General features: G+C 45.2%; 1 protein-coding gene across 5 annotated transcripts in view; it reads right to left on the bottom strand.

The window, feature by feature from the left end:
* Positions 1–12,695, bottom strand: part of sphkap (SPHK1 interactor, AKAP domain containing) — a 123,607-nt gene that overhangs the window by 4,728 nt on the left and 106,184 nt on the right. For 3 of the 5 annotated variants that reach the window (XM_074641766.1, XM_074641767.1, XM_074641769.1), the window contains 5 exons: positions 11,491–11,550; positions 11,037–11,177; positions 9,152–9,428; positions 3,900–7,275; positions 1,389–1,550 (listed from right to left, as the gene is read on the bottom strand). In XM_074641766.1, coding sequence (XP_074497867.1) covers positions 1,389–1,550; positions 3,900–7,275; positions 9,152–9,428; positions 11,037–11,177; positions 11,491–11,550 — 4,016 coding nt within the window. The remainder of the gene's footprint in view (positions 1–1,388; positions 1,551–3,899; positions 7,276–9,151; positions 9,429–11,036; positions 11,178–11,490; positions 11,551–12,695) is intronic. The other 2 variants (XM_074641768.1, XM_074641770.1) reach the window with 2 other exon arrangements.

Here is a 12,695-nt window from a genome sequence, read left to right on the forward strand (position 1 = left end):
ATTGTGAATAGTTCGGTAAAGTTGTAAAGATATTCACAGATTCAAACTTCTGGGATCAATAACTCATAAGCGAAATATTGTTAAAACACAAACGACGGCTCTTTCTAACCGTAGTCAGGTAGACAACGAGCTACTACCTCATTTTAATCAAAACGAGCCGCGCTCCGAGCTGTTCACATAACATTAATTATCATATCATATCTAAATTACGACTAATCATAATTCAGTTGTGGATATCCGCGATGTGAACTGCGGATATCCGCAACTGAATTGTGGATATTTGTAATGACAAGCCCCCATACACATGAATGGCAAAAGTAGTTTGAATTGTACTAGTCAAAATGTAATTACGGATATGTAAAATTAGAGTTTTGCCTAGTCAAAATAGAATTAGGGATATCTTGAATTTGAGTTTTGACTGGGCAAAATGACGTTGCAGATATCTTTAATGAATATCCTGTCTAGCTATTAAATGTTAAAACAGCTTGCCATACTTACATTACACTGGAGAATTTGCTATCAGCTCCTAAGTCGCAGATACTGAAACTGTCTCGTTTTTGATAGTACACAATCTCTACAACTAGTTTTAGAGTCAGAAATAATAACTGTCTGGCTTGTGCTGGCCCAATCACAAGAGATGTGACATTAATTAATTGCGATAACGAGTAGCCTACACATAGGCAGAGTAGGGCAGGACTTAAGCGAGTTGATAGAATTTTTTTGTTAGCGCCAATTGTACCGTACCTCTGACTTGAATAAAAATCAGACGCGGACCTTTGAGTAATACATTTGAGAACCCCTGTCCTATATCACACTAAACAGTTTCCCTTTCCTCTCTAATCTGCATGTTAGTGTCTTTAGAAATAAATGCAGTTTAAAAGGCTTATTTTGGTGTTTGTAATATAATTTGGTCCATAATCACAAGCTGTTTTAACATAAAGTGAAAACAGGGCCATTTCTACTGTTAGTATATTTCAACTAGCAAGCACAGAGCAGTGACTCAAAGTAAAAAAAAAAATTGGTGTAGTTGGCTAGAACGAATGACAATTTGATGAAGCAGAGAATGGTGCAGCAAAATGTTCTGAACTAGAGGCTTTTGATGTGAGAGGTCAGAGCCCCGAACCACTGCAGCCTACGACTGCATGTAGTCGTGCGTGGGGGTGCAGAGGCAGGGTCTATAGCCCCGTATGCGAGCTATGGAGAGGGCTTTGTGGAGTAAGCTCTCTGCCATACACCGCCTAAGCAGGCGTGGATATTGCAGCAGCGGGGAGTAAAAACTAGCATTGGCACAGGAGGGCACAGGTGTCAGTAGCAATGGGCCAATGAGAGTGGGGTGAGGGTGGGAGCAGCAGCGTTTGGAGCGGCATCAAGGAGCAACGGTTACTGACCCCTCGCTCAGCTGGATAAAACTACTGGTCTCCTCGTGGGGGTCATCCTCGGGGGTTATATGGGACCAGCTCCCCATGCTCTCTTCACTGCTAGCACTCATAGAACGCTTGTCGCTCTTCACTACTGCAGCCACCGCCACAGCTGGCCTGTCCCTCTCACTGCTGGGGAGAGCAAACCGCAAGATGGTGGGAATGGCCATCCAATAGTTTTGCACAGTGTCTGCTGGAATGTGTGGTTACTTTGGCTGTTTTCCTCATAGATATATATATATATATATATAGAGACATATAGATATCTATAGATATATATATATCTATATATATATATATACGTAGATGCAGCATTGGTCTTTGGATTGTACGTCAATGTTGCTGCCATAGTTGGAAGGTCAGGACTGGCCTGTAAACACATACAAGTGAATGGGGAAGCTGACTGTATGTTGAAAAACAGTTCAGTTACGTAACTGCTTCCAGTTCATGGATCAGCGGCCGGTCCGTCTGTTGATACCATATTAAAAAGTCAAACTCTCATAACACATTATTACCTTTGGTAGCAAGGGTTTGTTATTGTTAGCTAATCCTCGACCAAAGCTGATGTTAGCATATAGATCTTAATGTCTAACATAATCGTGTGTTTAAAACTTAAAAATGTACGTGTGTACATGTGTGTCTAATATCGCAAACAATATAGCTGATGTCATGTCTTGGGTTTTGGAACAGTAACTTTAATTCTCAGCAAAATTAATTATTTTCCACCACGCAAGTAATTCAGTTCATGTAATGTTAAGCTTAGCTAACGTTGATATACACTCTTTTGAGTGTCCAGCAGCAAATATAACCCAGTATCGAGATTCTAAAAAACTGGAGACAAAACTGTCTTTTCTTACTCATAGATCATAAATCCTTGAATATTAAAAACAGCTTATTGAAATCGGCTGAGAAATGTAACCGTCATAGTGCTTTTTTATCAAAAAGCAGCAGCTCCCCCATTCATTTGTATGTGTTTACAGGCCTGTCCTGCCTTCCCCAATATGGCGGCGACGCTGACGTATCTCAGCAACAGGCTGAAGCAGCCAATGCGATATCTACGTATATACAATCTGTTGTTTTCTCCAATGTTGTTCCTCTGTTCACTACTCATGTAAACAGTTTTCCTAAAACACATTCTAAGTAATGAAGCCAGTATCGGGACAGTATCTAAAAATGATAGATACAGTACAGTAACTTCATACAAATGACAAGCCTTTGGAACTTGAAATAACTTTGCACCACATAAAAATTAACGCTAATTTCAATATCTTTAACGCATCAGCAAACTGCACTCTCGGAGGATTTTCAGTGTTTCTCTGGAAACTGATTAAATTAAGTTATAATCAGATGATTGAGGGCTGCCATCCTCGACAACTCCAGAGGGAAATCAGCTTTTATTGACTAGGCGACTGATTGAGTTCCACTCTTACACAAGGGACAAACAGATCCACTCCACTTGTTCCTGGATTACATGTATTGTCAAGTGAAAAGGAGCGTGTCTAGCGACTCTCCTGAGGCCCGGGAGCCTTTCAGCTGTTTTACTCTCATTTACTTTTGAACAAGTCTTATTTTGAGGATCCGAATATCTTTAAAACACTCAATATACGACCAACAAATCACAACTCATTCTACACATATGGATGTTACATTTTCCTCTTCCTATCTTGCACATTAGCAGCTCTTTCCACATACATTTTCCAGACTGAGACGCACTATGAACTGCTCCAGTCTTCATCAGAATATCCACAAAACTGTCTTGTGGCAGAGTTTACGCTCTCCTGCCTCCTCTGACAGGCCACTCAGACATTTTGAGTTTCTAAAATTAGCGTGAATTTTGCCACTTTGCTTGTCTTGCTAAAATGTCAGTCTGGTTTGAATAAGACATGTAAGACTGACCATGTCTTAATATATATTAATCACTACATACCCTTATTACAAATGAACTGACTTCATATAAACACCATTCTTCAGCTAAACTGCTGCCAAAACAACTTCTCTCAAGCAAGCTTTAATCTAATGTGTCAATGTAATCTAAACACCTATCGAGTGTCTTGTGGTTTTAGTGCAGTTTGTACCGATCAAGGTGAGACGAAAAGGCCTCACGGCGGATAAAAGATGAAGCCACTAAAAGCTTTCTGCGCACACAGTTCATCTCTCAGACAGTGGGAGTCAAAGCCGAGCCAAAGGTTTGTCAAACCTCACACGCTGCTAAAATAGATCCCTTTTCACAGTGAATGGATCGTCTGTGTACCTGACATCTCTTTGATCAAACTCTAAAAATAGCTTTATACTTCATTCGTTTAGTGCTAATTTTTCTTCCACAACTTTTAATGTTTACCTTAAAAATAAGGTTTGATTCTTCATTTCTCACTCTTAGACAGATTAATCTCTACTTTTCACCTCTACAGCATGATGATTCTGGTGATGGGTTATAAAAAAAGGTCTGACTCTAACACAGAGGGATTGTGAGCAGTGTACTACCTGCTGCCGTTGGCCGTAACTCTCTCCGTACGCTTGGTAGCCGACACATCTGGGGGTGTTTCCTGAGGTCCTCCTCCTGTCCTTTCAGGGTTTAAAAGAGTCTCTTCATCCCTTTGATCTCCCTCGATGTGGATCAGTGGCACATCTCTGGGGCTCCTCACACGGGGTGCACTGCTGTCACTAGTCCCAGACCCTACTCCAGCGCTACTTTGCTCCTGGCTGGATTTACTCCGACTACAACTTAGATGAGATTGTTTGTACCCCCTCCTTCTTTCGCCAACAGGCATGTGCGGCTGTGAGTATGACCCAGGTGTACCGCCAGCTACATCTTGCTGGCCCCCCAGGGCAGACCTGCCAATATCTACAATGTCAGCTGCCAGGCGGTTGGCAAACTGCTGCACATGGGGCTGGAAGTCTGCCGCCTCCAGATCAATACTGTCCTCTGGATCAGCAATGATTTTGTTCTTTCTCATCAAGGACTCGATGGAGCTCGACCAGGTCTCGTGAATCAGCATATCAGTGATGTGGTCGGTCCTACCCCTTTGATAGAGGCAGGAGTCTGACTTACACAGTCCACTGGACGACACGGAGTTGGTGGGGAAGATATTCAGCGTGTCTCCGTGCACGTTGCGGGCGAATCCGTCAAAGGAGTTTGCTTTAATGGGCGAGTTGACGGTCAGTCGCGAGTCGGAGGAGCGCCGGTCGGGGACGGAGGACTGTCGTATACAGAAGGGTGTTCTGGGAGAAGGGGGGAACAGGCTGTTGCTCCACTCCTTTGTCTTGGCGATGCCATACTCTCTGTTTTCCTTGTCCGTGTCCCGAAGCATAAACCTGTAGAACTCCTCTGTGATGCTCTCCGTGCTCGACTGTTTGGAAAGGCAGGATGGGGCCCTGACATTAAGGTGGCCGTTTTTCTTTGATGCAGCCTGTTGTACGGCTGCAGTCAGAATGCTGCTGGCATTTTTCCCTGCGTAGTAGTCCAGTAGAAGGTCAAAGCCCCTGCCCTCCGTCTCCATCTGGTTCACCATGAACCGTGAGAACTCGTCTGTGATGCTCTCGCAGCTCGACTGCTTAGAGATTGAGCTGCCGCGGCTCAAGTTCTGACCTAAACGATTGCCAAGGCCCAGGGTGTTGGGTGTGCCTGAGGAGTCTGCGTCTTCTTCTGGGATGCTCTCATAGCTAGACGCCTTCCCACGGCTCCACCTCTCACACTGCAACCTGCTGCGTGGCTGGCCTGTTTTGGAGGTATCCACCACATTTAGCTCGGGGCAGTTCATGATCCTGGCCGTGACCTCCGAGGCAAAGAGGGCAAACGGGTCCTGTGGTTCATCTAGGTTTACCGATTCGTCCACCACCCGGTTCACCAGCCGCTCCATCAGCTCTGGTTGCTCCTCCGTTTTCCTCTTGATCTCACTGAGGCGTGGTGCCCGGTGTTTTTTGGAGGCAGCGTTGCTGCTCTGAGCCTCTTTCCTCCTGAGCACTGTGCGGCACGCAGGGATCAAGTAGGCCTCCGGCCCTTCAGTAGACGCCCCTTTCAGAGCACAGAACCAGGGTTGTTTCCCAGTGTTGTTTTCCAGGCAGATGGCTGCCAATTCTGTGGCCATGGACACCACTGTAGCAGCCAAATCATCAGCGTAGCAGGTAATAGGTGTCCTGGACTCTGAATCCATTCTCCAGGAGAGCAGAGAGCTGCAGGAGTTCAGAGAGGACTGGGGTGTGAGGGAGGCCTGTCTGCTGTCGCTGCCTGTCACTAGACGTCCCCTCCTGTCGGTGCTATGTACTTGGATTTCACTCAACGGTTCTCTGATGGCGCCGCTGCCCTGCTGGATCTGCTGGTAGTCAGAGCAGTCCTTGGCAGGCAAAGAGGTGGACTTATACTGACTTTGCCTCCATGATGACTGCTGCTCTTTGCTGTGTGCTGTGAAGGAAGATGCAATGAGATCACTCTCCTCAAGCACATATTTCTCCTTCAGCCCAGGACCCATGCTGAGCTTATCTGTGAAGTGCAGTACGCTGCAGTGGTTCTCACTATTAGTGGACTGGCCATGGCCAACTAAGCACTGTAATTGACTTAATGGATCCTTGCTCTCCTTGATGGTAGCAGGCTCCCTAGCACAAGTATCCCCCTCTTGTGTCTCAAATGACCCTTGGTCACATCTAGAGATGTGACAGATTTTCTTCTGTGTCAGACAAAGGATATCGAACAGCAAAGTGTTCACACTGTCCTGCAGAAAAACCTGAAGGCCCGGTGCATCTTTTCCAGCACCCTCCAGCTCTTTTTTCTTTTTCGCCTTCTCTAAAGCATGCTTGAAGAGGCTGTCTGCCACCTCATTTATTAGGTCATCCACCTCTCTTTCATCCATGTAGGATTGCTTTGGACAAGTAATGCCATCTACTATTTTGTTATGCGTGGCCTCCAGCAGGTGGGCTACACTCCTGTAACCTTGCGGCTGAGTCAGCACCTCAGCTGCTTCCCTGTGTAGGACCTCAGCGATGTTGGCACGAAACGCTTCGACACTGGTACCCTCTGCCACACTGCAGTGCAGCGTGATGGCTGCGGAGGCTTCGGCAGCAGACATCAGACCGCGGGATGCCGTGTAGACGTCAGCGGAATCTGCGTCAGAATTGCCGCACTCCCCCGACTCCTCCGTTAGCTCCACAGCTGCTACAGCACCAGCTACCTGAGCCATGCCACACATGGCTGAGGAGAAGGAGTAGTCGCTTCTCTCCTCTGGTTCCTGCAGCTCCTCCTCGGTGTCTTCCTCTGAGGCTGATTCCATCGCGAGCTGTTCTGTCAGCTGTGGGTTTGTAATGGTGCCGATGACACTGGCGGCACAGGCCAAAGCCACCTCTACATGTTTGGATGGGTGTCCTCCGTTGTGGTGGTGGGTGTGAGCCTGTGTCCCATCCTCTGGAGTCTCTCTGACTTTGGCAGTGATATCCTGTTCAGGCACATGAGACGGCTGAGTCTCTGGCCACTCGGCCGCCCCGTCAGAACTGTCCGGACTTTGAACTATAACAATCTTGGGGAGTTCAAAAGAGCAGGTGCGCTGTTGGGAAGGCCCTTTGGTTGTTGAAGGAACGGTGGTGTTGGAACTAGAGAGGGACAAGCTTACAGCAGCCTCAGAAACAAAGGAGGTTTCATCTTGAGAGAGGCGTATGAAGGCATCTTGCAGTACTGACTCGGCCAGATTGGTGGCGTAGTAACCAGCTGATTCCTTAGTATGGACGCTTGCTCGCCGATGCCCTTCCCTTTTCACCTCGGCATCCTCCCTGTTCTGATGATGGGCCAGCTGTCCCCTCTGACATGCGAGTCTGACACAGTGTTTCTGGGCAGCCTCTACCAAGCTCTCTGTCAGGTCACCACTCTCCGGTTCTGTGAAGAGACGGGGGAAACAGAGAAAGACAGGGAATGAAACATGTCCCCACTGATTAGAAAGCAGCTCCATCAGTTTCCAAAATGTCACAGCAAGAGCAGAACATTACCCTGTTTTACCCTTCACTGAATCTTGGAGCTGGCTTATGTCTTGTTTGTCATATTCAATTCCCCCTTGGACAAAACTCCAGAGAATTATTTCCATCTAACAGATTTCATTCATGACCGGGGTAACACAATAGCAATAAATACATACTTCTTTTCTTGTGTTATACATTCTCAGTTACGATAGAAATCTTTCAGTGCTTGCTGCACTCCCTCTGTAACCCCAGGAGGAAACACAGGGTTTAATTCAACTCAATATTTGTTTTTTTAAACTTGACGTCAACTCAATAAAAACAAATGCAATATTAAATAGAGTTCTAGTTTGAAGTCAGCAATAATGCCAGAGTAGTTAATATATTTTTTTACTTTGTCGACGTCTTACTTTGCAATTTAAGTATTTTGCTAGTCTTAAACTTCTACAGTATCTAAGTGAGATAAGTAGTGTAGTAGGACTACCATCACTTCCACTGTCATCATTCAATGGGCTAAGACCTAACCAGTGAGCCAGTCATGCCTCAACACTACAGCCATTGTAAACGTTACAGTTACAAGAAACTGAACAAAGCACTGTCCGAATGGATGTGGATAATGGTGGTTGTACTCGATGGACATGTGTTGTCTGTTTTTTTTTGTTTTTAAATCCAATCCAAATTTATTTATATAGCACATTTAAAGTTGACCAAAGTGCTGAACAGTCAAAATATAGCAAGAAACATAAAAACAACACAGTAAAAAAAACAAAAGACATGTTTAAAACACAAAGTACAATTATAAAGAAAGGCAACTCTCACAGTGATTTAAAAGCCAGAGAATAGAAATGTGTTTTAAGACGGGATTTAAAACAGGAGTTTGGGGGGCTGCAGCTGCAAAAGGCCCGGTCTCCACTGCGCTTCAGCCCCGATCTAGGGACAACAAGGAGGAGCTGGTCAGCGGACCTGAGTGACCTTGATGGGATGTATGGTTGTAAAAGGTCGAAGAGATAGGTTGGAGCGAGCCCATTTAAGGATTTGTAGGTAAACAATAAAACCTTAAAATCAATCCTAAAACGTACAGGGAGCCAGTGAAGGGAGGCCAGTATGGGGGAAATGTGCTCGCGCCTGCGTGTTCCTGTTAAAAGACGCTCTGCAGCATTCTGGAACAACTACAACCGTGAGAGGGAGGGAGTCCAGGGAGGGAATCCAGGGAGAGAGTCCAGGGAGAGAGTCCAGTCAGGTCGAGATAAAAGCATGTATAAGCGTTTCAAAATCACTAAAAGATCAAAAGGACTTGACCTTAGCTAACGGCCTCAGCTGGAAAAAGGTAGATTTTATCACAGCATTTATCTGTCCAATTAAAAAAAATCCCTGTTCATTATCACACTCAGCTTTTTAACAGTAGATTTTGCATATGGCTCCAGGGAACACAGGTCCACGTGAGGGGCATCACAGGCACTTGGTTCAAATATCAGGACTTCCGTTTTACTCTCATTAAAGTCTAAAACATTCAATGCTATCCAAGCTTCAAAGATTACCTTAAAATCAGGATCAAACTTCTATCTATTTTTCAGGTCTACGTGTTTTCTTAGTTGCTCGAGGAAGATGCCATCACATGAAAACATGTTTTGGAACAGCCGCTTCATGCTGCACAGTATGTGGTCAAAACGTTCTCATACAGAGTAAATGCAATGTATCACAGGAACACTTGGGAGGCTACTATGCTACATGGAGATATGCGATCAACAAACGTGGCTGAAAACAAAACCCTCTATGGTGGAGGAGGTAATGAGGCTCACCGTTTCTGAAACCGTCGTCCTCGCTGTCATCACCAAGGTGTTCTGAGGCAGTCAGGAAGTCCTCTTCTATGGACGAGATGGAGCGATTGGTGTCGTCATCGACCCGCTGCCTGGCTACTCTGCCCTGCTGAAGCTGTCGCTCTTTTCCCCACTGCAGACCTATCAGGAACTTGTTGATCTCAACAATTATGTTGCCAGGTTGGGTGGAGCGTCTCGGCCCTGAACACTGAACCAGGCACACACCGGTACTCCTCTGCTGCTGCTGCTGCTGCCCGCCCTGAATGGAACAAGCACAGATACCTATTATGCATGCACACACAGAGACACATACTGTATATACACACACACATCATGTATATACAAAGCTCTACATGCACACAAACACAGAGGCCCACATCAGTCACGTATTAACACACAGTGGACAACACATACAGTCACAAAATATGAGATATAATATTAGAAACATCTTAAACCTTCAGTGAGTTTATGTTGCTCTCATGACTGTTTTCCTTCCCTTTATTCAATACATTATTAAATATATCTATTAAGTCATTGAATCTGCTCATGCAAGTTTAATTGTCTGTGCTGGCTCCTCAGGCCATGTATTGATTCTAACAATGGTTTTATGCAATGATGTATTTGGTGAGCTTCAAAAAGTCTATGAGATGGTCAGTGGCTGTAAGGGTACATTGCATTTAAAGGGTAACTTTGCTGTTTTTCAACCTGGACCCTATTTCCCCATGTTTTTCTGTCTAACTGACTAATAGGGACAACAATTTCTGAAACTGATCCAGTATTGAGGGAGAACGCAGTAGACAGCAGCTGCTCACGGGCTGCAATGTAGTGCTATAGGGACAAGCTGGCACCGCCATTTACGTCCACTAAAAGTGCTTGTTTTTGCCATGACAGGCTCTGATTGTTATTAAAAGTGTCTGACGTTATGGAAAGAGTCTCGCTGAAGGAGAAGTCTCATTCTGAAATCTGGCGAGGTGACATGCTGCCAGAAGACAACGGTGGAAATAGTGGAATACATCCATGGTGGAAACGCGAGTGCCAGCCGGACAGAGTTATGAATATTTAGATGACATCGACAATGTGGATGAGGTCGTTGAATTCGATGGCCGCCCGTATTTATTTGAGCCAGAGTACGCGGATATTTAGAGCTCACAACGAGACTTCTCCTTGAGCGGGCTCTTGGACACAATAACAAACATACCGGATGAAGTGAAAGGTAAGAAAAACGTATTTCTCTGTAGGTTCCTTCCCATAATGTTGTCAGACACTTCAATCTCACAACAATATGAGCCTGTCAGTGGCAAAAACAAGCAATTTTAGTGAACGTAACCTTACATTGATGCTGCTCACTTGCCCCTCGCAGGTTGTTACGTCGTGTTATCCCTCAATATAGGACCAATGTCAGAAATTGCTGTTCCTATTATGCCACTTCGACACAAAAACATGAGGAAATAGGGTCCAGGTTGAAAAATACCCAAGTTACTCTTTAAATACCAATAAAAGCAGAAAGGGATATTAGTTAGTGGCTATAGTTTTTGTGTTTGGATTTTTTTTGTCCATTTTAAGTTTCTAAATATTCCTGAAATTAAAAAAAAGTAATCTTATTGTTGTTGGTTTTCTATTTAACTCTTGGTTCTAGGCTACAGAGGATGAGATGTTTTTATTGGAGTCAATGGGGGAGAATTTCTAGATAAATTGAATGAGTTTCCTCCAGTGGATTTTTCCTACATGTAGCACAGAAGGTTCAAATCTAATCACACAAAATTGCGGTACAAGAGAACAGCTTGCACTCTCTGCCTCGCTCTCCCGACCAGTTAATTCAAAGGCTGAAAATGCTTGCAAGCATTTGAAGACATCGCCGCAAACTCACCTGAGAGGGGGCGAGTGGGTGTGTTTGGCAAGTATCTGAGGCTTCTAGGCCACCGAGCAGTAGGATCTCATTATCTTTCGGCTGGTGGACAGTCAGCAATTCAACGAGCTTTGGCAGGTCTGGAGAGACCGACGCCAATTTCTGCAGGAGACATGCCGAGCACAGGGACAATGCTGGATGATCAAAAAAAAAGCTTTTCGTCAAGTGACTCCAAAAGTGAACATAATGCATTCTCCGTGGTTCCAACTCGGACACACAATTATAAAATTCTTCCCGTGAGAAGTCTTGAGCCATGTGCAATGCTGCCACCAACCAGCTGCAAATTTTCTAAACAAATCAACCCCTCTAGTTCTGGGTAATGATTTTGAATCCATGGCAACTGAGCCAATGATTGTATGTGAAATATAAAGATCAGGGTTCCTGAAGGGTGAAAGGGGACGAGGATTCTGCTCACCTTGATGCTTTTGTCATCACGATAGTCCGTTTTCTGAGGGTCCAGATTTACGAAACAGATCTGAGGGAGACAAAGAAAGAAGGACAACACATTAGAGTGACAGCGGTAACCACGGAGAAGCTGAGCAGGAGTAGGACAAAAAGTGTCCCAAATGTCAGATGTGAGAGTGCTGTAAAGGGAAACTTGCTGCATTGTCTTTTGCACTGCACAAATCCTACAAACCAGACAGAATGATAGCTTTCCTCTGAGTGTACAGCAGCTGTCTGTCGCGTCTGAACAACCACTGTAAGCCATCGTCTCTCATTGGCAGAGCCCTCTCTAAGAAGACTTCCTTGTCTCTCGGGTTGCCAGCAGCGGGTGCACATCAGCAGTGATTTTCTTTCCCGACTCTGCCTCTCCTGCTTTTCCTATTCTTCCATCTCCACTCCTTCATTGCGCCTCTGTCACACCCTCTGCTTCCTTCTCTTCCCATCTCACCCACCTTCGCCTCTGGCTGCACGTTTAATGGTGTGTGTGATGGAGTCCACATGTCAGTGCTGGGAGTCTGGGACAGTCCGCCGGCTGCTGTTTTTGATTGTACAGCGGCACAGCCTCTGATCTAAGTTGGCAGAGCCAAGTTAGTCCTGTGTGGCTAAATGGATAAAGGACGTCACCAACAGCAGGGGGGGGGGGGGTTAGCTTCCACTTGAGCACCCATGTGTATGTGCTTTGGGAGACATATTTGAGTCTCAGTCACGAACACATACATTTTTATATATGTCTAACTGAAAGCCACCATGCTTGTCATCACCAATCAAACCTAATGTGAGTCACTGAGACTGTCTCGATCTTTTCTATGCAAAACACGCACAGGTGGGATCCCGCCGTCTCTCTTCTACCTCTGCCATCTCCATATCCGCTCTGCCTGCTGCTATCCCCCCCCCCTTCTCTCCTCTCTAAACCTGCAGAAAAAATATATATAGTTTCAAATAATCACATCTTGACACACATCGCCGTTTGAAATAATTTCCCTTGAACTACCCGAGGTGTGCTTGATTCATCGAGCAAGGCTTCTAAACAGCCTCAGTACTTGTGAGATATATATTTTCCATGATTTTCATCATTATACCTGTGTTGTATTCAGTAAGATTTATTCCCAGAAAGTCGTGTCAAGGTATAGCAGGCACAATGTCAACGTCTATGTGCTGTATATGCTTTATATTTCT

Source organism: Sebastes fasciatus, chromosome 7 (assembly GCF_043250625.1).
Source record: "Sebastes fasciatus isolate fSebFas1 chromosome 7, fSebFas1.pri, whole genome shotgun sequence".
Taxonomy (NCBI): domain Eukaryota; kingdom Metazoa; phylum Chordata; class Actinopteri; order Perciformes; family Sebastidae; genus Sebastes; species Sebastes fasciatus.